The sequence below is a fragment of the Pagrus pagrus genome, assembly GCF_965226575.1.
Source record: "Pagrus pagrus genome assembly, chromosome: 11".
NCBI lineage: Eukaryota > Metazoa > Chordata > Actinopteri > Spariformes > Sparidae > Pagrus > Pagrus pagrus.
The window spans coordinates 12,107,615-12,130,703 of record NC_140195.1 but is presented as its reverse complement, the minus strand read 5'-3'; the positions used below and the strand labels follow the sequence as shown (position 1 = coordinate 12,130,703).

The window sequence follows — 23,089 nt, the reverse complement described above, 5'->3', positions numbered from 1 at the left end:
TCGCCCAGCCCTACTGGGGCCAATAAAAAGCCTCATGGTTTGGGCGTCAACCAGGACCTTTGTTGTCTTTCTGCATCTCTCTACTGTTACCTCTGATAATGGCACAAAATGTCAGAAAAAAGGGAAAAAAATTGCTAATGTAAACCAAAATATAATTTCAGAGCTGCAGCAGTTGCATCAACCTGCTCTCGGGCGGCTTTTATCACATCTAGAGATCAAAACTAAAGTACTCTTCCTGTGGTGCAGCATCTGAAGGAACCCATTTTTTCACAGTCAACACTTAAATGCAAATGAAAAGAAGACAAAGTAGTATAAAGTAGTAAGTATTTTATTTACTTTTCAGGCTTGAATATGTTTCATATGAAAGGCAAAATTAAAATGAATACTTTTCCTCTCCATAGTTTAGGCACGTTACAGAAAGGCGTTTGTAAATGAGACCATCAGTGATAAAACAGACAAGATTGGAGGAAAAAAAAAAAAAAGGCAAAAACAAATGACACTTAAGGGCCCTGCACACCCACATAGATGCTCTGAGTTATTCTGCTTGATTAGACCTCTTTACAGGCTTGTTCTGCCATAAAAGGTGCGACAAACTGAACAGTCGAGTCAAGGACATGTCGGTTGAACACGGTCTACACATGCTCACACGGTGCTGAGAGGAGGTCCCATCAGTCAAAGTAAGTGACGGCGCCTGTGTGGGTGTACCGTGGCTGTGCAGGTGCTTTAAGCCCGGCAGGGGAGCTGAATGATGTGGCTTTAATGTGATGTGTATACAGACGGAGGCACATATAGACATTAGCAGACAGGTGAGCAATAAGAGCAATGCAGCATTAGAGGGAGAGCTCTCCACAAAGACCATTCGTCGACCACGGGAGGAGAAAATAAAAAAACGGTAACATGAGGGAGCTTTGGGATTAGTATGGGTGCAAACACAAATTTTAGTCGAGACCTCAAGTATTCACTCCCGTCCCTGCTTTTACCTTAACTTAAATCATACCATATGGCTTTAAGTGTGTCTCAGTGGTCGAACACTGAGTGAGAATACTGAGTTTACATCATATAGTCGTCACATACGAGCAGAGGAAACACTGTTTCTGATACAAACCTGGAAAGATAACACCATTGGTTATATACGAGCTCTCTCTGGGCTCACTGAAGGCCCAGACCACAGACCTCTATTACCCCCCTCCCTCCCCCCTACAGGCACCTTTGTCGTCAATTAGCTACAGGAACACAGCTACAACTGAACCTGCTCCTCCCAAACATGCTCTCACGCCACAAACGCAGGAAATGAGAACTCTGCGCACATTTAAGAGCGTCAACGCTGACCTCAAGAGAAGTCTGATTTACCAAGTTAGACGAACATTAATGAGCAGAGGCCAGAATGAGAGTCTAAAAGTTGTGAATGATGAATTGTGGCGTGCAGTGTTTGACATTCACTCTGTCTTACACAAAGTCTGCAATTTTTGCACATTTTATCACAGATAAATTCATGGGCAGTGGCACGTTAACTGAATATCATGGCACACTAACGTAAAATCCTCGCTGGTTTCTGGGGAAGCAGAGACTGTGACAAAACTCCCCAGAACACAAACACAGAAGGTCCCTCGTGTCTTTGTGGTGCAGGTAAATGTACCAACAGAGAGAGAACATGGAGGTTTTTGTTTACACTGGCAACACACACACATCCTCACTTGGTCAACAATACGGAATTTCTTCTCAAACATGGGGAACTCCTGTTGTACAAATGTGGACAGAAAAAATGCTTTGCCAAAGACTGAAAACCTGCTTGAAACATATCTGTTGGAACTAAAACACTTCTCACAAATACTGAAATAAAACAGTGGCGTTTTCTTGATTTACTGTAGACAAAGAGGTGTTGTTATTGGAGTCGTTATGCTAAACTAACTATAAACACTGAATATAGGGGACATAAATTGTATTAAATCCTTACATGTCAGTAAAAATGACCACATTTCTGAAGTACTCCGTTATTACCTCCGCCAAGGAGTTTGTTTTTGTCCGTGTCTTTTTGTTTGTTGGTTGGTTTGTCGGCAGGATTACACCGAATCCTGGTACGTTGGTATCCATTTGTTGTGGATCCAAATACAAATCCGGATCAAGCATATTTGAAAATGTTTTCTTTGATATTGGATTAGGCTTTATTGAATTCAAGAGGATTGTTGGGCCTTGGCGGAGGTATGCGCTCTACTGAGTGCCGTTCTAGTTCACCATGGAAACACATGGCTGCAAAGTTAATCATGTAACTGCATTACAATCTTAATTTCCATTACAGTATGGTTCATCGACACATTTAAAACATTCACAATGTTCCCTGTAAATTAAAAAAAAAAGTTTTTTAAAATTGATGGCAGAGTCATCAGTATCGTCATTTTAGGCGTAAACTTGCAGCCCAATGAACCGTCCCTTGACTGACAACTGTGCTGCCGTTAAAACATGTTGGTAGATGATACAAGTAAAAATCGACAATAGTGAACACAATCATCATTCACGCTCAGACTACAACCTCTTTCAAGTCAACATGTATCCCTGGTCCTGCTTAATCACACAGTGTGGAGTTAGACCCCCTACAGAGGAGTAAGACTGTCGAGGGAGACAGAAGTTTGAATGTGTCAGACTGGCTTGTAAAGGCGCCTGCGATGCAGGAAAATGGAATGATGTGCAGTTTTTAAGGAATGTGAGTTAAAATAATAATAATTAAAAAAAGCTTGAGAGTGTGTGTTTGCGAATTCAGACATAACATATGATGCTGCCTGCTCTCTCACTGCTTCCAACACAAACAGTCGAGGACTTCTTCCTAACGCCTTCGGAAAAAAAAAAAAAAGAAAAAGAAATATTGTTATATATGTTTAGGGTGTGAGTTAGACTGGAGACGCATAATTTCCTCCACAAAGCAGAGAAGAGAGAGACATTAAAATAGCCGTAGAGAGCCCTCGTGTTTTACACATATACATAACAAAAAAAAAAAAAAGAAAAGTCACATTATGAATGTTTAAAGGTTTAAATAATTATAATAATTAAAAACATGGAGACAGGAGCTCTTTGAGAGCAGGTCAGCTGCTGCTGTTCTCTGGCCGACAGCACAGCAGGAATAAATACATATATTCATATACGCCAAATAGAGAAGAGCAAAGAAACTAAACTGGGAAACAGTTTCAAACTGATACCTTTTATAACTCTCTCTGTCCCTCGTCTGAGCCGCCAGACTAACCTAAGATACAGGAGAGGACCACCCACCCCGCACACCGCCAGTCCAGAGCTGGTACTTTTTCAGCCTTGTTTTTGTTCTCCTGTAAATGTCCGTTTCTTCTTCCTGTCCGCAGCGGCCAGCTTCCTCTCAGTGCTGTCCCCCCTCCCACCTCTCCTCTTAAGTCAGAGTCCCTCCGTCTCTGCAGGCGAGTGGTGAGGAGGCTGGGCGGCAGGGAGGGAGAGAGAGAGAGGGAGGGAGAGAGAGGGAGAGAGGGGGGGCGGTTGGAGAATGGAGGGAGGGAGAGCTGCCTGAAATGTAGGCCAAAGCGGTGGTGGGCGTTTCCATGGAAACAGTGTTCACAGCAGTCAGTGACATCATCAGTACGGGGAGAGGCGACTGGGTGAGGAGGGGAAAGGGGGGGTGGGTTGCAACAGAAATGCGTCCTGATTGGCTTGGACTTAAACACGGTTGGTCCTCCGCAGCATCCTGAGGTAAAGACAAAGACAGGAGGATGTCTGGAATCTTCTACGGCTGCAAAACTCACTGCACAGGCGTGAAAAACCAACACACCACACCTTTACCTTCTGTTTGCTGGGTCCATGTGGTCCATCAGTGCCTCCTGGGACACCCTAAGTTCGTCCAGAGGCGACTGGTAGCGGGACTCAAAGGAGCCCTCCCTCCCCCTGAAGGCCATGGCCTGGGCCGGCGACTGGGGCAGAGGAGACATGTTGGAGGAAGTCGAAGACACTGAGCTCAGTTCCCCCAGACGTTCACGCCCTGCTGTGGCAGACACCGACAGTGGCGAGGCCCCGACCGCGAGGAATGGGCTCAGAACCTCTCCGTTTTCATCCTGTGAGGACAAGGGACCAAAGAGTCAGCTCCAGACGCCTCTACTGTTTCAAGTGCTCATGGTTTTATAGTTAAATATAAGCTCATGATGGATATTTAACACACAGGCTCATTTTAAAGGAATAGTTCAACATTTTGGGAAATACACTTATACACTTTGTTATTGAGAGCTAGATGAAAAGATCGATCCCACCCTCATGTCTGTAAAAAGCAACTGCCAGCAGCTGGTTAGCTTAGCTTAGCATTAGAAGGTAACTCCACCAATTTTACACATTAAAGTGTGTTTACAGGTCTTGAGGAGTGAGACCATAAGTGAAAAAAGTAGTATAAAGTCTTTTGTGGCTTCAGAGGAAGCTGCATGTAATTTGATAAATGACCTCCACTGATGTCACTCAGTGGCTGAGTTGCACTTTGGGTAATGTAGGCACCAGGTTTTTGAAAAGAAAGAGGAATACGCAGAAAAAATGGACAATATCTCTGGTTCTGCTGTGTCCATTGTGATCATTTGTTTTTAAACTGTCCATAATGAGTCCAACAGTGTTCAAAACATGGCGCCTACATTACCCACAATGCAACTTAGCCGATAAAAGACCAAGAGAACAGCAACTCACCCTGCCTCTGACGATGTCCATGTGGACTAAGAGAGAAGCCAGCTCCAGATCCTCATTGTAGCTGTTCTTTAGAGGTACTGACCGGTAACCTGGTGTCACAAAAACAGACGGACATAAAAACCTATTATTACAGCAGTGATGTTAAGTCGCTTCAGAGGGCATATTACTGAGCACGTCATCATTGTTGTGTGTACCTGTCTTGAGGCTGTGAATGGGGAACGTGGCCTGAGCCAAGAAGTTTTGGTCATTGAACATGTCGATCTCATAAACAACGAAGCGCAGGAAGGCAAAGGCAGAGTTGCCCACTGCGAACTGGAACGGCTTTCGGGGCCACGTGGGGTTCAGGCCGTTATCAGCTGGAGATGACAAAAAAAAAAGACGGACAGAGAAAGATTAGTAACATCAAATATGCATCCACCACTGGTGTAGTTTAAGCATTATTACACTACAACACATGAAATACAAACCTATGATTAAGAAAAACGTGTACTCGTTATTTGGAAGTGATGCTGGATAAATAAAATCTAAGCATGTGATTGTAAAAGGGTCAGATTCAGCTCCAGAAGGAATCTGTTGACCTACTTACGAAAACATTCACATGTCAAACTGATGATAGAAAAAACCCAGTACGGATAATAGTGAGAAAGCCTCAACTTCTGTTAACCGGCTAAAACTTTGCTTTATTTCTTTAATGAAGGACCAACATTTTACGAGGTGTAACAAAACAAAGAAACTAGTGTGATGACTGATAGATACAAGTAGTGATTAGAATACATTTTAGAAATAAAACTCGTTAGGAAAGGGCAAACAGAACTCCCCTGTAATGTAAATAGAAAACTAAGTCTTTTTTCTTCTTTGGCTAAAACTACAGCATAAACCGTGTGCCAAAACAATATCCAATGTTTTCTCTTTGTATTCCCACACATGGCTTAGTTGTTTGCAGAACTTCCTGTTTTTCTTGGACCAGACAGGAAATTGCATGAGGGTAATGTATCCAGTAAACAGTAACTACTCATTCCTTCGGTTTTGGCAGAGGATCACTATGCTGGCAGACACACCCGTTGTTAAAATTAGAGCAGCGCTCACTCACCTTCTGAATCAGTCTTCTGCTTCGCGCTGTCATATTCTGCCCCGCACACCTCGATCTCGATCAGAGGGCAGACGATGCCACGGCCGTGCTTGGGCAGGTGCCGGGCGCCCAAAACCTTCAGAGGAGAAGAAGAGGGTACAGGTCAAGTCTCAATCCACTTGTTTCATAACATAAATAATAACACACAACAGCAATGGTTGTCAAAGACACTGTAGGCCCGAAATCAGACAAAGACCCGAGACCCTAAACTTACGTTGAGGAAAATACAGTTTCCATAATTTGGGTGGTTAAGGGTATGTCAACTTTGCCATGGAGTCAGTTAATTAGCTAGTTTTTAAAGCCTACATGTGTTACCCTTTAGGCCATACATAAGAATTACCTTAAATGTATACTCCCAACAAATAGGGGCAGCATATCATGAGCAACTGCTAACTGCTGCTAACTGTATAGTTTGTATACACCCTTGACCGAAGCTACTGTTAGCTGCGCAGCTAGCAAACTACCAGGGGAGTGTTGGTGTTTACACCACTAGCACAGGAGCTTAGGACTGCTGGGAGAAAGAGGTTTTCAGAGGTTTTCAGCGAGCTAGTTAGCATGCTAACTTCAGTAGATCTCTCTTCAACACAAGGCCATAGACGTCTCTGACAAAACATCAAAACTGTTTTTCTTCACATTCTGTTGATGATTTCAGTTTGAATGTTTTGAACTCAACTTCGTACACCTCTACAAAGAATGCTGAATTACCCATTAGCAGTATTTGTTTGTACTGTATCCATGAATGTACAGACAACTGTGACCAGATAACACTGATAATGAAGAAAACCCATTAATGTGAAGAACTCAGGCATTATGGGGTTTTAGGATCACCTTTTTTTCTATGATTTCTAAGCAGTTTGGAACATTGGAGATTAAGGATGTCCTCTGGAAGTGCAAGTCTCACTCAATCTAAAAATATGTGCATCATGTCTCTGTTTTCAGATCTGAAAAATTACTCCACAAATTACAGCAATCAGGAGCAAAAGGTTTTAAAGTTCGTTAATTGGCCTCATGAATCGTGTGTCACAGTTGCTGACTGTGCTGATAAATAGGCCAAATCAGCATGTCAAACTATAATCATCTTTTGTTGTTTTTAAAACACAGCCGTGCCCCTTCCCCTTTCACCTCACGCAGTGTCTTTGCCTCACATCTCATCGACTCAGTTTGAAAACGTCTCCTCTATGGCATCACAGTCAATTTCTCAGTTTACTGTACCTCTATCTCTAGAGTGACTTGTTCGAGGCCTCGTAGCGTGTGTCTGTCAAAGGGATCAAAGGTGTCGTCCCTCATGATGGGCGGTTGAAGTACGTAGCCGCTCCGTCCGTTCAGCATGAACAGAGCCTGGTTCATCTGCATGGGCTTGTCTGCACAGGGGGAGGGAAGAGGAAGATTACAAAAAAAGGAGGTAGGAAGAGTAAAACAATAATCTGCCATGCTGTTTCTCTCCTCTGACAAGAATATAGACATATACCTGCTGTCTGGAAGTTGAGCGCTACCAGCTGGGACCCACAGAGCCACATGGGCAGGGGGTCGTAGTTGGAGGAGTCTAGTCTCTGGCCTCTGGGGTAGATCCTGGACAGCTGCAGTCGATTGTACTGCAGGAACTTCTTCCCCTTGATCTTGTTGACGTACTTCTCCGCCTTGGTCTCAGGGAAGGATGACATGTCCCTGAAACAGGCCCGCTCTGTGCCGATCTCTACAGGAGGCAGAGAGAAAAGACAGACCTGACCTACCTGTATTGATATTGGACATGTGCCTATTTGGATTACGTGATAGGTATGTCATCAGTCAAGTCTCTGCTCCTGTGTGAATTAAACTTACTGTCTTCATCAAACGGCACAGGCCTACAGTAGATGACCAGGTCGGATAATTCCAGTGCAATCTTCTTCCTCCTCTCCATCATCTTCCCCTCCTCCAGCTGGGCACAGGAACACAGAGTTTAGGTACAGCTGCACCAACAGCACACCCATCACTTCTCGGTTTGTATTTTCACAGAATTAATTGACACTAACCCTAGCCTGAAGCATTCTCCTACGTGCAACTGTGTGAGTCTGCAGAATGGCATCCCAGACAAACACCATATGTGCTCATCGCTCAGTCAGTACTTCGTAAATACAGGTTATGGGTATTATAGGGCTAACACAAGTCATGACTGGCCCTTTGAACCAACAATTTGGCATGAGCATGGTATGAGTCCTGGCCTTTGTTTTCTGTCAGCAGTGGGATAAATATATTCACCTTGGCCTCTGAGGTCATGGTGACCTCACGGATTTTAAACATCCATTCCTTGAGTTCTTCTTGGCTGTTGGCAGCGACATCCAGCACTGGGCCCGCACGCATGGAGGCATTCGGCACCAGGGAGAAGACGTGAGGCCGACTGCCCTTCCCTTCAGGACGCTGAACTGCAAGGAAAATAAAGAGGAGGGTTAGGAAAGGCCAGAAAAAATAGGAGAGGGGAGGAAAAACACAGGTTTCTTTTCTTATTTGCACCCAGCCTTACTCCAGCTACTGACCAGAACATGTCAGCATCCAAAATGTAAAAATGTCAAATTTAATTGGATCAAATGATTTCAACTTTATGGAAGCCCATATCCACCAGTTAAAGAAAACAAACTGATAAAAGGTTGGTTTTGATAAAAAAAAAAAAAAAAAATCACAATCTGCAATTTACTTTTTATCTCACAATTAACTATTAATTGAAAACAAATGTTGTTAAGCTAACAATGGCTTCAACTGGTGCTATTAATGTGAAGGAAGCTTTAGAACAAAGTGTTCAAGAGGATACAGTTCGATGTTCCCCATACGACCACTAGATGGAGCCTAAGGCCATACAATGGCAGAGACGCAGGCTCAGGTATTAACCGTGTTTAGCAGAGGCCAAAACAATGCATGACAGCATGTGCCAACACTAATGGGTGTGTATTGACTGGACTGGAGGATGTCAATAAAATAACAGATCCAAAGCTGTGAGAGGGGAAAGAGTAATCCTACAACCAAAGAGAATTAATAATAAAAGAGGCTGATAATGGACAAAAAAAGACAGGAAACAAAGTGATGACCAGTGTGTCAAGTTTTGCAGTTCAAAATTAAAGAGGGCACAGATCGCATGCATGCATGTGATGGCCAGAGAATGAGGTTGCCCTGTGGCAAGGTGACAGCCCGCCCTGCAGTCCTGCAGCACAGAGTCGGACAGGAAGTGGAGGGGCCGCTCACCAATCTGACAGGAAGACACGTCCACGCTTCCTCTCAGCAGATCTCCCAGAGGGCTGTTTTCTGTCATCTCCTGCTTGACAGAGAAGAGGAGGATTAGGAAAGCCATAATCCACATTACACATATGTCTCTATCACAGTGGATCCCTTATTTCACTTTAAATATACAAGTTTGAAGTTGTAGCAGTTTGATCCTCACAGTTCTGTCAGGCTCCGCCGCCGACGGACTGATCTCCTCCACGTAGTTAGCAGGAAACCACTGCTGTTTTTTCCCTCCACAGTCGCCCTTCCACCTGAGAAAGATGACGAAAGATGTGTTGAGAAAAGAGGGGGATGTGGTTTTGTAAATATTTATAACCCTGTAGTGTTAAACTGACGCCAACGTTGGGTCGATATTCTTATCACGTCCTGAATAGTCACCCTGTCATGAGCCTTCACTCTCTCCACCTGCACAAATAGGATTTGTCTAAATGGATAATTAAGAGCTACTTCCTGATCTAATGTTACACAGGTGATCACTCACCATCCTCCTTCCTGTTTGTCCACATTAGAGATAATGGCGTTCTTAGTGAAGGAGAGCTCATCGTCTCTCTGGGCTTTATACTCGTACATGGCTCTCACAGTGCACTGAAAAGACGAGACAGAAGGCTGTGACACAGATGTTCGCCGTGTTCACTGTATTGCAGGTCCAAAGGTGCAGAAGTCAACCTCACACGAACACGCTCACCTTAAATGTTGGCATTTGGTTGGCCTCCACGTAAAAGCCTGGATTCCTGCCCTCGTACAGAGACCCGTAGTCTGGCTCCTATTGGACGACAGGTTGTGTGGTTTTTTTTTTTAGATATTATCTAACCCAGAGAATAGTAACTAGTGCCATTGATCGTGAAGTTGTACTCACAGCAGTGCCTATCTTCTCCAGTGTGTCCTCATTGATGGGATAGCGCAGTTTCATTTTGCGGTACAGAGGGTGCTTCTCATAGTAGCTGATGAGATCTACTAGGCTGTCAAACTCTGAGGTGCCCAGCACCACGGTCTGACCCTCCTGCTGCACGCGGCAGTGCTTTATCTTTCCCTCGGCCCTGTGAAGGAACCACAGACATGATATCAATGACTTTGTATTCGTTTGAATATTGGTTATCCTGTATATGATCATTAGTTGCCTTTCTCTTCACTCATCCTCGTACATTAAAAGGAGTTAGATGTAAAAGACTAAACAAGTTTCATCAGTAAGAAAAAGGTTAGAGTGGTCGGAAGTTCAAAACAAAATGTAATGGCGGTGCTCTTTGGTAGCCGATACAGAAGCGCAAAAAAGAAAAGAAAGATCTAAGACACTTTTCTGGCAAAATGGTTCAAATCTGATGGATATTTCAAGCTGAATTTCATTTTCAAAAACATTGCCAATGAATGTTATTATCAAGCTGAGTAGGAAAATTGGAAGTGTGCCTTAGATCTATCTTTCTTTTATCACTTTATGAGGCAATAGGATCGAGTTACCTGAAGGAAATGGCAAATGAATTGGGTTCCGCTCTCTTCCTCACAAGAAAAGCCCCGTCACGAGGAACTCTCATCAGCATGTTCTCGGCATGGCTCCTGGAGAGGTTGGCGTGGTACCACCTGGGATGAACAACAACACAAACAGACGGTTTGTAATTGTAGGGATGCAACTTTGTCACTTTGCGCCCGTTCTTCATTCTAGATTAGGGAGTCTGCCGCAAGTCTACAATGTAATCTGTGGCTATAAGATGTTATTTAGAGTTGGGGACAAGCATCCAGCATAAATCTTTATTGAACGAGATGGTGCCCCTCAACAAAAAAAACAACTAAATACTGACAAATGTACATCCCTGAAGGTCATCAGCGTTTCATCATCAAAAATTCTTTCAATATTGCTTGAGACTCACTCTTTACTCTCGTGAGCGTTGGTCTGAGGCACCGGCTCAGTCAGCTTCATCTCAAACTCGTTGCAGCGCAGCGCCACCTGCTGGTAGTGGTTGATCAGAGCAAAGAGCGTGTCGAACACCAGGTTGTCGGTCAGGTAGAACTTGGGGCTGCCTGCCTCCTGACGAGAGTGAATACGACAGTGTTGCACCCGCCCTGAACGCCTGGTGCAGCGACGGATAGGACGACGACAACAACAAAAAAAGAAGGTGAGCGATACACAGACATACAACAAACAACCGTTTTTTCTTGCAGAAAAAACACCACGTCTGTCGTTAATCTTGAACATACTACCCGCGATATATCTGAGCATTATTTCCATACATTGTGTGTAAATCACACACACGCACAGATTGATTGGCTTTGAGGTAACTCCACTCATGCAGAGCCTTTACATTAGCAGACAGAAGATGAATGATTACACTTCAGACCGTGACAAAAAGCCCATTCAATCAATGATGGAGTGATTGACATTGACTGATCTGACAGTGTGTCACTGTTATTAGCATGAGTTAGTGCGACAGAACACACGGTGTGAGTGCTGTCTACTGACACACAGGAGAGTTTTCCACTACGACATGGCAGTAAACAGTTGTGTAACAGATGGGTGTTAACAGGATGTTTTTTTTGCCAGGCACTATGCTAAACTACAGTATGTCTCTTTTTTACTATGTCTAAAATCACTGGTTGCCTGGAGAATGTCACTTTTACTTTTTATATGTGAAGTTTAAGACATGAAACAAAGAAATGAAACAGTGTAGTAAGCAACTATTCAATTCATTAGATTATCATGATAATAACCTGTGATATGTTCTTCTGTTGCTAACTACAAATGGAAAATCCTGATTAAACTGTAAATTACAAAATGATATTAATGATCAATATTATTTTACAGTTACGCTGTTAAATGTGTAGAAGGTCTGCAGATACTCTGAATGCAAAATCATGTGCACCATCCATACCAGAAAGACAGTGTGTAGTCTCCCACAAATGTCTCGCTCTCTCGGACCAGGAAGGACCCATCAGGAGCTCCGGTCTCCAGGCAGTACTCGGACAGTAACCTCTCGGCTATCTGCCGCCCGTCCCGCCCTGCGCCCAGCTTCCCGTGAAACCATTTCTCTGTCACGTGCTGGTCCATACCGTTGGACACCTAGAGGATTAGAAAACAGAGGGAGATATTTGACATCTATGGTGCTCACATTTGTTTGGTTCATACAGCTTTTTAAGAGTATCAAAAACCCTTATTCATCATATCTATGGTAGGCAACTGGACGTGTCTCATTTTCTTAAAGACGTTTCACCTCTCATCCAAGAGAAAGATTTTTGGTGTACGTGAGTAAGTGAATGAAACACTAGATTATGTTGAAAATAAAACATTTTTCAGGGAGTATATTAGAATATAAACACATTCCTAACTAGGACTACACAATTAATCAAAATACTATCGAATTCGCATGTCCAAATCACAGAGCTGTTTTTTCAGTGAAAATTAAAATTGTTGATGCACAATGATCATTCCATCAGTGATTATATCACAATCGCAGTATCTTTAAAAAATAATCGTAATATGATTTTTTTTTTTTTTTTTTTTTTTTTAATCATGCAGCCCCATTCCTGCCTTTGGAAAAATAACAGTTAAAATGAACAATCTGCCAAGCTTTCAAGACTTTCTGCAATCCCTGTTAGCTGCTTTAGCTTGAAATTATTCCCTCATTCCTTCTGGATCTGATCATTTTCAGGTCTTTGAATATTAGAAATCAAGATTTATTAAATGTTTATAATGGAAAGAATAACTTTTTCTATGAGGCTTCAGAAAAACTAATCTTGAGGAAATGTGGGCGAGGGTGAAAGGGTGTATTTACCTGAAACGCTGCTCCTTTGTTTGAATTTTCTTTTTATTATCACAGTCATTATTTTAATTCATTCTAATTTATTTACTGTTTTTGTATTTTCCCACCTTTCTCTTATCTAAAATGTGTGTTCTACAAATACGTTGTGACAAGCAGGAAATATGGATCTCTCTGTAGTGGTATCTATGTAAAGATGATGGTCTACGTTGATTCTAAATAAAGAAAATTAAAAAATAAAAATAAAAAAAGAAATCAGGATTTTCTACAACACATAAAGCACCGTATTTATCAAACTGTGTATAAATTAAGTGTAATGTCTGGTGCTGTTACAAGAAAAAATTCAAAATCAGGACAAGTGATTCTCATCTTTATGTGCATTGACAGCAGATCAGGCCTACTAACCTCTCTGTGCTCCTCCTCATCATCATTGCCCTGGTTACTGGAGGTCTCTTCTGAGTAGTAGATTTTAGTGCTCGTCAGGACAAAGAAATGAGGGTACCACTCCTGGGAGGGAAAGAGAGAGAGAAAGAGGTGAAGGGAGAGAGACCATTGCTTCAAATGGTGAGATTAAATATTTAGAGGGTCCATGTGTCGCACTGAAGAGTGGCCCGATTAGGCAAGAGGAAATAAATCCTCTGAAACACAGAGAAAAGCAGGTCATTAAGTCAAGACCCAGCTATAAAATGAATGTGGAATAGAAAAGATGATGATATCTTTGCCTTATCACAGCTTAAATCAAAGCACTTAGGAAGAGTGACAACACGCAAAATAGGCTTCAGTGCATCACGTTTCAGCAGCATCCAGAATCCATTTACTATGATAAACATGCTTACATGGTTAATGGGGTCTTCCAGGTACAGGATGCCATTTTTGATGGAGTTGCTGATATCGTTCTCTGAATAGGGAGTGGAGGTGGACACTTCCTCATAGGCACTGCCCTCTGCAAGCTTCTTATGCTGTGGCAGTGAAGGGAGAGGAGGACAGACGGTCAGAAATGCTGCATACAAAAGCATTCATGCTTTTTGCTTTGGCACTAAAAGACCAAATGTTTTGTGCGGGAGGCTCCTGACCTTAATAAGGATCTTCCTCTTGAGCTGGTTGGGTGAGGGCAGGCCATCAGCCGCGATATCCACCGCCTTGGTCAGCAACATGTCTCCAAACACCTTCTTGAAGTGAGTGGCCATATTCCTCTGCTGCACAATACTGCAGTGGTCCTCGATGGACAAGATGATGGGAAAGCTGCAGGAGGACCACGGATTAGAACTTCACAGGAATTCTCTCCTTATCTGCACTTAAGTGCAACTTTCTTATCTTTATTTTTCACGCACAACAAAGATGTCACTGCTGCTGTCTCTCCACATTGTTTCTTTATCAGTGTTTCAATTTCTTTATCTTCATCATCTGGTCCTACTATTGCATCGCCACCGACAGCTATAAAAAGAAAACTGAGTGGCTGGCACTCGTGGAGACTCACTCAGATGTGACGAAGGCATGCTCTTTGATGGTGGTCAAAACATCACAAAACTTTATTTTTGTGGTGAGGGTGTGTCCATGGTAGATGACTGGCATTCCGTCTGGACCATCCCAGCAGTCCACTGGAAATAAACAAACACAGACATGCATGCGACGTCATTTCATCTACTACACTACACACAGATGAGTAAGCAGTGATAACGAGTAGTATTTTATTTTATTTTATTTTATATATATATATATATATATATATATATATATATATATATATATATATATATATATATATATATATATATATAAATAATTATATAATTATTTATATATGTAAATAATTATATAATATATACAGTATATATAATATAATAATAATATTAATACTAATAATGTCTTTATGTATGTTTTAAATTACTTGTATTTTAATTAAATACATTGTCTTATAGTAGTATTTTGTATTTTATTTTGTTGATTTGATAAGCAAGTATATGTAATTTCTAACAAGATACTTTTTGATGAATTTGGGCCCATCTCTGAATGTTTGTGAATACATTTTTAACAAATTTAATGGATTAATCATTAACATTACTGACTGCTATCTCCTAACCTCCTAACTATCAGCAGCTGCAGCCTTTGGTCATGCAGACAAATTATGTCTGTGTGCTACAGAGACACCTCAACTTGATTATTGGAGGTATGGAAGAAGGGCTATTTTACAACTGCATGCACGTGCAGTAACTTAACACTGGTAAAATTCATTGTCTTGATGTAATTCGCTGCTTGTTTCAAGTCTGTTGCTCGTTTCTTTTATGTGAAAATGTTATATTGTTTGTTTTATGTGGAACTTTTTATGCTGCTGTCTTGGCCAGGTCTCCTTTGTTAAGTAACAATAAAACATACAAAACCAGAGCTGACATTTCTGGCACTTTTCCCATAGTGGGGTATTTCATTTTGATTTTCTATTTAATGATCTTTGAACAAGTGGACACTTTCTGCATTCAGATTAACTTAATGGCATTTTTGCTGCCATGTGACATTTTTGTCTTATATTTTTTGCTCATTGCTTTCCAAAGTGGTTTGACCTGCTTTTTCTAGGCAGCTTTAGTTAACCAAACTATATTTTTACCTAGGGTAAGCTTTGCTGTAGATCATCTTCCTCCCGTGTGAAAAACTGGCAGCTCTTACGGTAGCTTCCACAACACTGTGAGAAAGTAGACTTGAAAGTATCTAAGACCTTTAAACTTGTCATGTTTATTTACTTATGAGGCAGAGCGACCCTTTGACCTACTATAATACAGTCCTATTCATAGAAACCTGCTCGACAAGGGTTCGGTGTAAAGGCCATACACCGTACAGCACTGTTGTGTAACAGTGTGTGTGGATAAGGGTGCGGCGGCTGCATTAAAAGTAGAACTGTAAGGGAGAAGAGTTAATTACGAGGTTGAAACTCAAGTGGTGGTGATTTACTGTACGTGGGTTGAGTGTAGAGTGTCTTAGTGTCTGTGTCTGTGTGTGTTTACCCACATTCAATACAGCGACAGCCCATCCTCAGACAGCGAGCGTACGCCTCCAGAGACGATTCGCTGGAAAACTGGTCTCCCGTCAGGTAGCTAAAAATAAGCATGTAACGTCAAGGTAGGCAGACAAAAACACACTTGCATCCAACCAGTCAGTCAGAAAGGATTCTTACGTCAGGGGTTGCAACACAAACACACACACTTTCTATGGTGGTAGCACACACACTGATACTGCTGTATCAAAAGGGCCCTCTCGCTCTTTTGTTGACTGGAGTAAACACTTCTTACTCATTCAGTCGGTCAATTCAAACCTAATCAAAGCAACGTGGGAAGTTTTCATTCCGCTGCTCCAATGAGTATTGTTTCACATCTAGCACAGAAGGTTATCATCTGAACTGCTTTTCACACACTTTTCAATGGCAGGAAAAAATACGTTTTCCTACAAAATACACGCCTGGATCTCATTCTTGAACATGATTGTGAAATAATACACTCTTATCTGATGTATGCAGTCAGTTCAAAAGCTCTCACTGGTTAGAGGTTTTCAAGAGACAATACTAGGCTTTAAGCATTCCTAAGGCCTTATTACAACTGGTCTAACTTAAAAGAAATGTACGTATGAGAGCTATGAACTCCATCCTTACGTGTTGTGCGAAGAGGAGATCCAGTAGTGGGACAGGGCGTTGTTCATATTATCAGGACACACCTGGTCCAGGGAGGAATCCCAAATAGTGTTCTCTTTAGAGAACAGGTATGTCAGGAGCTATGCAGGAGACAGAGGAGAGCAGTGAGAATGAGGCTGATGCCAAATTTATGGACTTTACACACGTTTGCAGACTTAACTGATTTGTTTCTGCCAAATCCACTAGTGACTAGGGCTGTCTAAGTCAACAATTCAGCAAGTCTGCCAAAGCCTAAAGCAGAACTCTCTTTGAACTTCCAGAGAGTCCAGTTTGGAGTGCAGACTTCAGACAAAACAATGTTGATTTGGCATTGTAAAAAGTAACAATAGCACTAATAACAAGAAAGTATACAAAGCAGTTCAGAGCTGGAGGCATGACAGGGCTTTAATAGGTGATAGAAGAAACATTTCTTTGCTTGGAAAAGGCTCAGAAGGCCTCCTGCAGGGCACACTGCCAAGATCTGATCCAGCTTTAGACCACCCTGATCGCTCAGTCCGTGTCTGCACCAAAACTCCTCTAAATAAATCATTTTGCACCATAATTACAAGTGTTGACGTGTCTCAGTTTAAGTACTTTTCTCTCAATACGTAGAGGCAAAAACTCAATAAAGCACAATAAAGTTACACACAAATATCAATGCGTGAATCCATCTGAACCATGAGCAGATACAGAGAATAGTGTCAGAAGTAAGAAACAAATGAGATCTGATATTTTGCACATACAGAATACAGATCATATGCGTTTTGAGGTTTTTTTGTAGGGCTGTCCTGAATAAAAAACTTTGGGCTCTGGCAAAGCTTCGGTTGGGGGAGGAGGGAGTGCTGAGCATGTTTCATGAAGGATTTAGCCAGACATTTCTCTTTTCTCAACCAAGATGGTGTCTTTCAGTTTAATTGAAGGCATTCCTTCTTAAGGATTCTGCTCACCTAAAGCATTGATGTTTCTAGTTTTATTTGTTATTGAATAAAAAAGAAATTTCACGAAAGGTTTGGTGTGTTTAATGCCTGTCAGTTATTCTGAGAGGTTTGGTTAAACAAGGTATAATAACAGCTATTTTGAAGTTTGCCTACATTTAGCAAAAAAGCCAAAAAAAAAAAGAATATCTGAATCCCAAAATTGAAAACCAGATACACATCCATCAAAAGAATATCCAAAAAATTGAATATATAATTGAATTATTTTTTTTGGCCTTTCATTTATTTGGTATAGACAGGGAAAGGTTGGCGTTGATCTGATGACGAAAAAAGAAAAATGACCACCTATATTATAAGAATCCTCAGTCCTCTCCATCTGGGTCAACAATAACAATTGTTCTTATTAACAGTTTTCCTTCTTTCGCTGTTATTCTCAGTAGACCAAGATCCTTGCATCTGCTTTCTAACACAACATAGCCGAGGGCACAGACACACAGTAACAAGTCGTACAGGCTGGCTCGCACCAGCTTCCTCTTCTCAGTGCTTTATGGTGACCACAGAAAGCATCCTTCGCTTTCTGCAGAACCCTCACGCGGCACCACAGTCAATAACCTTTTCTATCTGTGTGGGAGGAGGCGCTTTAGGCCAAGATCATGGCTATCCATGTAAATTTCTGAGCATCTCCCACCCACACCGACAACACAGAGGGGACATCGGAAACATCACGAGCAAAAGCAAGTTTACATTTTCCATTAGTGAGCAAAAAACCCAGAAAAAGATTGTGAGGAGAATTCAGAAAAAGGGGGCATAAGAGAGTGGGAGGGGTGTGTGTACCTCGTCTTGGTGGAAATAAGGCTGCTCCACTTCTCTCAGGGGGTCTTTCAGGTAAGCGAACATAAACTCCTGAACCTTGCTGCTGTCTGTGGCCCACATTTCCTGGATTCACATGCAGACACAGATGTATCAGGGCGTGCACGTGAAACAAATACTTGATGAGCTCGATGTGAAACGGCCTGGAGATATTACCTTCTGAGACTCCAGGAGGAAGCTCTTGAAGTCGTCGAGGGAGATCCTCTGTTCTGGTCTGTCGATGAACCTGGCAGAGAAAGTGATGGTTCACTTCAGTAAACACACATCTGTGACGCTGCAGAGATTCAATGTGCGTGTGTGTGTGTGTGTGTGTGTGTGTGTGTGACCTACCTCTGTAGAAATGGGATCTCCATCTAAGAGAATGGGCAAAAAGAGAACATTTTAGTTAATTAATGTTATTTCAGTGTGTGTAGTACTAGTCATGTAGATGGACACAGACATCCTGTAGGGGGCTGGGTGGTTAGTCATGGGGGGCACTGAGGTCATCCATTTAATCTGACCCCACCCAGTCTGCCTGCCTCCTCATCTGTGTGAGTGTTGAGTGTGCGTGTGTGTGTCCGTCCTAATGGCCTCCACCAGAGGGGTTTGGTGGGTTTTTAACTGGTCCATATTGATCTCCGAGCCATTTGAGAACAGACAGATGGGGGGGAGGAAGGGTTTCCTTGGCAGGGCATCAGATGAGGCGCGGGGGGGGGATGAAAGTGCTGGGACAGAACTATCTGTGTGCACATAAAGCGAGTGCACTTACGTTTTTCTGAGCATCGAACATGAGGCTGCGATAGAGCTGGGCGAACTGGCTGAAGGACACGTCTCCGTTCCTCAACTCTGAGTCCTAGAAAACAAAAAGCAAAAAAGGGCCGTTAACGAAAAATCGTAAATCTTTAGCCTCTCATATTGAAAGGGAAGTGGGCAGGGAGATGGAGTGGAAAAAGGGGGGGGGGGTGTCTGTGATAAGCAGGAGGAGGTTACCGGAAGTTTCTCTCGGAGGAACCTCATGTTGGGCACCCTGTAGTTGACCTGGCTCAGCATGCTCTTCAGATCCTTACAGGATATCCTAAACACATACACAAGTTTTGTTGAGAAATTAAACACAAACATGGATATGCACGTAAGATAAACGCAAAAACCTCTACCAATTACGCAGATCCTGTTGTAGTTGGGGACATTATTTTGAAATTTACAGACAAACTGAAACCCTGCAAACGCACGCCCCTCGTGCTCAGCCGAGTCTTTTTGGCTTCACTTTTACTACACGGCCTGGAATTTTGGCCAGGCAGGACAACACCCCTACGGCGTAACAAAGGTCTGCGCTTTCGTCAGGGATGTAACAGACAAACATCTCTGTGCATCTCCTCCATCCTCTGCAGTCTGTTTCCTGCTGCAGGAAGAGGTGCTGGTGTGCGGCTGAGAGGTTAGTTCCTTCACACCACCTCAACAGAGCTCTCTCACTGACACCTACCAAACTCGTGTAACTCGCCTACTCGCTCTGGATGTTACACCGGGGAAAGGACACACAACTGATGCGCCAAACCATTGAGTTATATCTAATTTTGCCTATTTCCTGTGAGGCTGATTTGATCAACTCTAGCGTTTGTATCCTTTCACTGAGCGGACGTACCTGTCTTCTCTGTTACGATCAACGGCGTAGAACTGCTTACGTAACCATCTGGAAACAAAGAGAGAGGGTACTTTTTTGCATGCAGCTCATTACACAACATCTTATATAGTTTCAGTTTTGGGTGTGATGTGTAGCTACATGTGCATTGTTTACCTCTCTATTTGGAGCGGTGTCGGAGACTTCAGTGTGTCGGCCACAAGCCAGTTTAACCCCTTCACCCACATGGTCATCTCCTCATCAGACGTTGCTATATTTGACAAAATATCATCAGATTATTTGTATTTCTTTGTCAAAGGTCTAAGGATATATTGTGTTGTTTAGCACAGAAATGACTTTATTTTTCTGTTGCTTTTACACTGAACAAACGCCAGGACAAAACAGAATTGTTGATAAAAACAGAATAAAAATAAATCTGACATTGCAATATGCAGGTTGATCCGTTCTTTTCCTTTTGAATACAGTCCATTTTCCCCAGTGTTGTATATGGGTCTGTGCTTTAGTCCTTAGATAATTACCAATTATTTTCATTATTGATTAGCCCGGCAATCATCACCTTGATTAATTGTTTTGACTAAGAAGTTGTAAAGACATCAGTGAAAAAATGGCAGAAGTGATTTCTTCAATTAGCTTGTTTTGTTTGACTAACAGTCTAAAACCTAAAGATATTTATTATAGGATGTATTTTTGCATGAAAAATGACAAAAGATTAATCAATTATAAATATGTAGTTGTCAACCTCTGCAGATTGTAAAGTTTCAGGCAAAGCTGTGATTTGTGATTTTGGGAAATACAATCATAATTGGCATTAGTGGCGTTAAAGCTCCTACATCAACTTTTGAACATTAAACCAAGAACAGCGTTTTTCTATTTATTTATTTTTTGTATGTATTGTAACACAAGATGTTTTTACTTAGAAACACAAGTCCCACCAACACAAAAAGCAATAATTAAAAACTAAAAGATGGTTGAAAGAAAGGCGTCTGTTCATACCTGCCAGACTGAGTGACTTAAGGCGAAACTCAGTGCCATACAGGATGACGAAGCAGTGAGCTTGGTCCAGCCGTGCAGCCGAGTCCTCCACATAGCGCTCAAAGTCCCGGGACTTCTGTCCAGGACGGATCTCCTTAATCTCTCGAATATCAACTGGAGACACAGACGCACATACAAGAGTTAAAAAGAGACACTTGACATACCATTTACTTCCTCGCACATTCAAAGTTGTTCTCAGTAGAGCTTGGTGATATGGCTGAAAAATCAAAGCTATGCTATCAATATGAATAGTTTTCTGATATCACTATATGTCAGAGTATGTACAAAAAAAAAACAAAGAAAAATCTAAATGAGGTTCAACACACTGAACTGTTAAACTTTACTTCATGTGTGTGTCGCAAAAGAATAATAATTTGCTTTCATAAATCTTTACATTCTAAATCTTTTCAGTTTCTTTGTAATTGTTTGGTATTTGTTCCACGTTTATCCCTGGTCTTAGTGTTGGTTCTAGTGCTATAAGTGGTCATTTTGTTGAGTTAATCATGATTAAAGGGCTACTTCTACACACTGTGCCTGATGCTTCTTGCTGTTTGTTTCGTTATCTAGATTATAATGTTCAATTTCCCGTTTGTATCTAGCTGTGGTGGTCCAACACTAACTTTCTAGCAGAACGACCGACACACTGCTTGTGTGAGTATTATAAGCCCCCCGAGCGACCACATAAAACAGTGAAGCTGAGGCCACGACCTAAACCACATATCAAGTAAAGGCATGCTACATCTATACTCTACTGTCAGATACGGACTCCAAATGATAGAACCATGCAGCAACTGACCCCAAATTAACCTTAGATTGCCTTTCACCACTGACATTAACCAAAACCACCAAATAGTAATCTGAAAACAAAAAGACCTTGAGTCAGTCGCACAAACCGGTTTGTGCTTGGGATGGGTCGGGTCTGTATAATAGAGGTTTCAAATACACTGAAGACATATTGTGCATGGAGAACTGTGTGACTTTAAGAAGGCTGTAATGGGTTAATAATGTATAGTACAAAGGGCATCAAATAGGGAACATAAAAGTGATTACGGCACTCAAGAACCCTGCCTGCCAAGCTCAAATCTAGTGTAGACTGTATACAGAAACATACAATATATGTTCTAGTTCCCATACACTGGACTGATTTTTTTAAAAAAGCACTGCGTGGGATTTTACACAAGATTGCTTCATCATTTATCTTTAGGAATGAGATCATTTAAAAAAAAAAAAGCCCAGTACAATTTCGTCTTAACTCCATTAATAGGCAGTCAGAAGCTTTACGAGTGTGTAGGCTGTAAAGTAGCTCAACAGGGTCCTATCAGGGTTGTATTAGTGGCAGCTAAAGACCTACAGCATGAGCACACACACACACACACACACACACACACACACACACACTTCTTTCAGCTCCTGCTCCTCTTCCTGCCCCTGAACCACACATCCTGTGCTTTTGTCGCCTACACACCACATCTGTGCTTGCGTATAGGTGAGCATGTTCATTTCTCGAGCATGACAAAAAAAAAAGTGTGTCGTCTTCTCATGCAGAATTTCACCATGCTTAGCTCTCTAATCATACATCATATCTCAGTTTACTTCACCCGCCAGAATGGCCAGCAGACTTCCACTGAGAGCGAGAGCGGCTTTGACAGGCTGATCTGTTACAGACAACCACTGAAGTCATTTGAGTCAAAATATTTGGAGCCTGCCTCAGACAGATGCAGGAAATAAAGAGATAGCCAGAGGTGTAACCTTACCAAAGGAGATGAGAGGAGCTATCCTGCAACACACTCCCACACTTCCTCCAGCCGTCCGTCCTGCCTTCAACACTTCTTCTACCACTCCTCACCAAGGCTGGGCTCAAACTTTTGTTTTGTTTTTCCAATAGTACTAGAAAAAAGTATACCCGAGTTTCTGTCCCAAAATTATTCTTACTTTGAGGATTCTCAAGTTTTTCTATAAAAGTGTCAACTCAAGCAGCCATACTTACAAACATACAGAGTATTTCAATCAGCTGTTCAATTGATGCTGGTTTCTGTTTAGTGTACTGTAAATTACCTTAAACTTGTCAACCATTTGTCAATACAATCCAGTCCAATATTTGTCTGACAACACAAACAATTTGAAATGACATCTAACATTTTATAGATTAAGATATTGATAATAAAACTATAATTAAAAGTTTACTGTTAATGA

At 41.9% G+C, this 23,089-nt stretch overlaps 1 protein-coding gene across 1 annotated transcript in view; it reads right to left on the bottom strand.

The window, feature by feature from the left end:
• Nucleotides 1-312: 312 nt before the first annotated feature.
• Nucleotides 313-23,089, bottom strand: part of plcg1 (phospholipase C, gamma 1) — a 31,041-nt gene continuing 8,264 nt past the window's right edge. The window contains exons 3-33 of the mRNA XM_084367382.1: nucleotides 20,858-21,010; nucleotides 20,021-20,114; nucleotides 19,868-19,915; nucleotides 19,219-19,303; nucleotides 18,998-19,081; nucleotides 18,580-18,602; nucleotides 18,406-18,475; nucleotides 18,214-18,315; nucleotides 16,427-16,545; nucleotides 15,790-15,875; nucleotides 14,270-14,390; nucleotides 13,866-14,034; nucleotides 13,629-13,751; nucleotides 13,198-13,299; nucleotides 11,908-12,095; nucleotides 10,909-11,109; nucleotides 10,502-10,621; nucleotides 9,906-10,086; nucleotides 9,735-9,812; nucleotides 9,531-9,634; nucleotides 9,207-9,300; nucleotides 9,011-9,080; nucleotides 8,036-8,199; nucleotides 7,619-7,715; nucleotides 7,269-7,493; nucleotides 7,013-7,161; nucleotides 5,762-5,876; nucleotides 4,866-5,027; nucleotides 4,672-4,760; nucleotides 3,793-4,061; nucleotides 313-3,697 (exon numbers count right to left, since the gene is read on the bottom strand). Of these exons, the coding sequence (XP_084223508.1) occupies nucleotides 3,670-3,697; nucleotides 3,793-4,061; nucleotides 4,672-4,760; nucleotides 4,866-5,027; nucleotides 5,762-5,876; nucleotides 7,013-7,161; nucleotides 7,269-7,493; nucleotides 7,619-7,715; nucleotides 8,036-8,199; nucleotides 9,011-9,080; nucleotides 9,207-9,300; nucleotides 9,531-9,634; nucleotides 9,735-9,812; nucleotides 9,906-10,086; nucleotides 10,502-10,621; nucleotides 10,909-11,109; nucleotides 11,908-12,095; nucleotides 13,198-13,299; nucleotides 13,629-13,751; nucleotides 13,866-14,034; nucleotides 14,270-14,390; nucleotides 15,790-15,875; nucleotides 16,427-16,545; nucleotides 18,214-18,315; nucleotides 18,406-18,475; nucleotides 18,580-18,602; nucleotides 18,998-19,081; nucleotides 19,219-19,303; nucleotides 19,868-19,915; nucleotides 20,021-20,114; nucleotides 20,858-21,010 (3,713 nt within the window). The 3' untranslated portion in view covers nucleotides 313-3,669. The remainder of the gene's footprint in view (nucleotides 3,698-3,792; nucleotides 4,062-4,671; nucleotides 4,761-4,865; nucleotides 5,028-5,761; nucleotides 5,877-7,012; nucleotides 7,162-7,268; nucleotides 7,494-7,618; nucleotides 7,716-8,035; nucleotides 8,200-9,010; nucleotides 9,081-9,206; nucleotides 9,301-9,530; nucleotides 9,635-9,734; nucleotides 9,813-9,905; nucleotides 10,087-10,501; nucleotides 10,622-10,908; nucleotides 11,110-11,907; nucleotides 12,096-13,197; nucleotides 13,300-13,628; nucleotides 13,752-13,865; nucleotides 14,035-14,269; nucleotides 14,391-15,789; nucleotides 15,876-16,426; nucleotides 16,546-18,213; nucleotides 18,316-18,405; nucleotides 18,476-18,579; nucleotides 18,603-18,997; nucleotides 19,082-19,218; nucleotides 19,304-19,867; nucleotides 19,916-20,020; nucleotides 20,115-20,857; nucleotides 21,011-23,089) is intronic.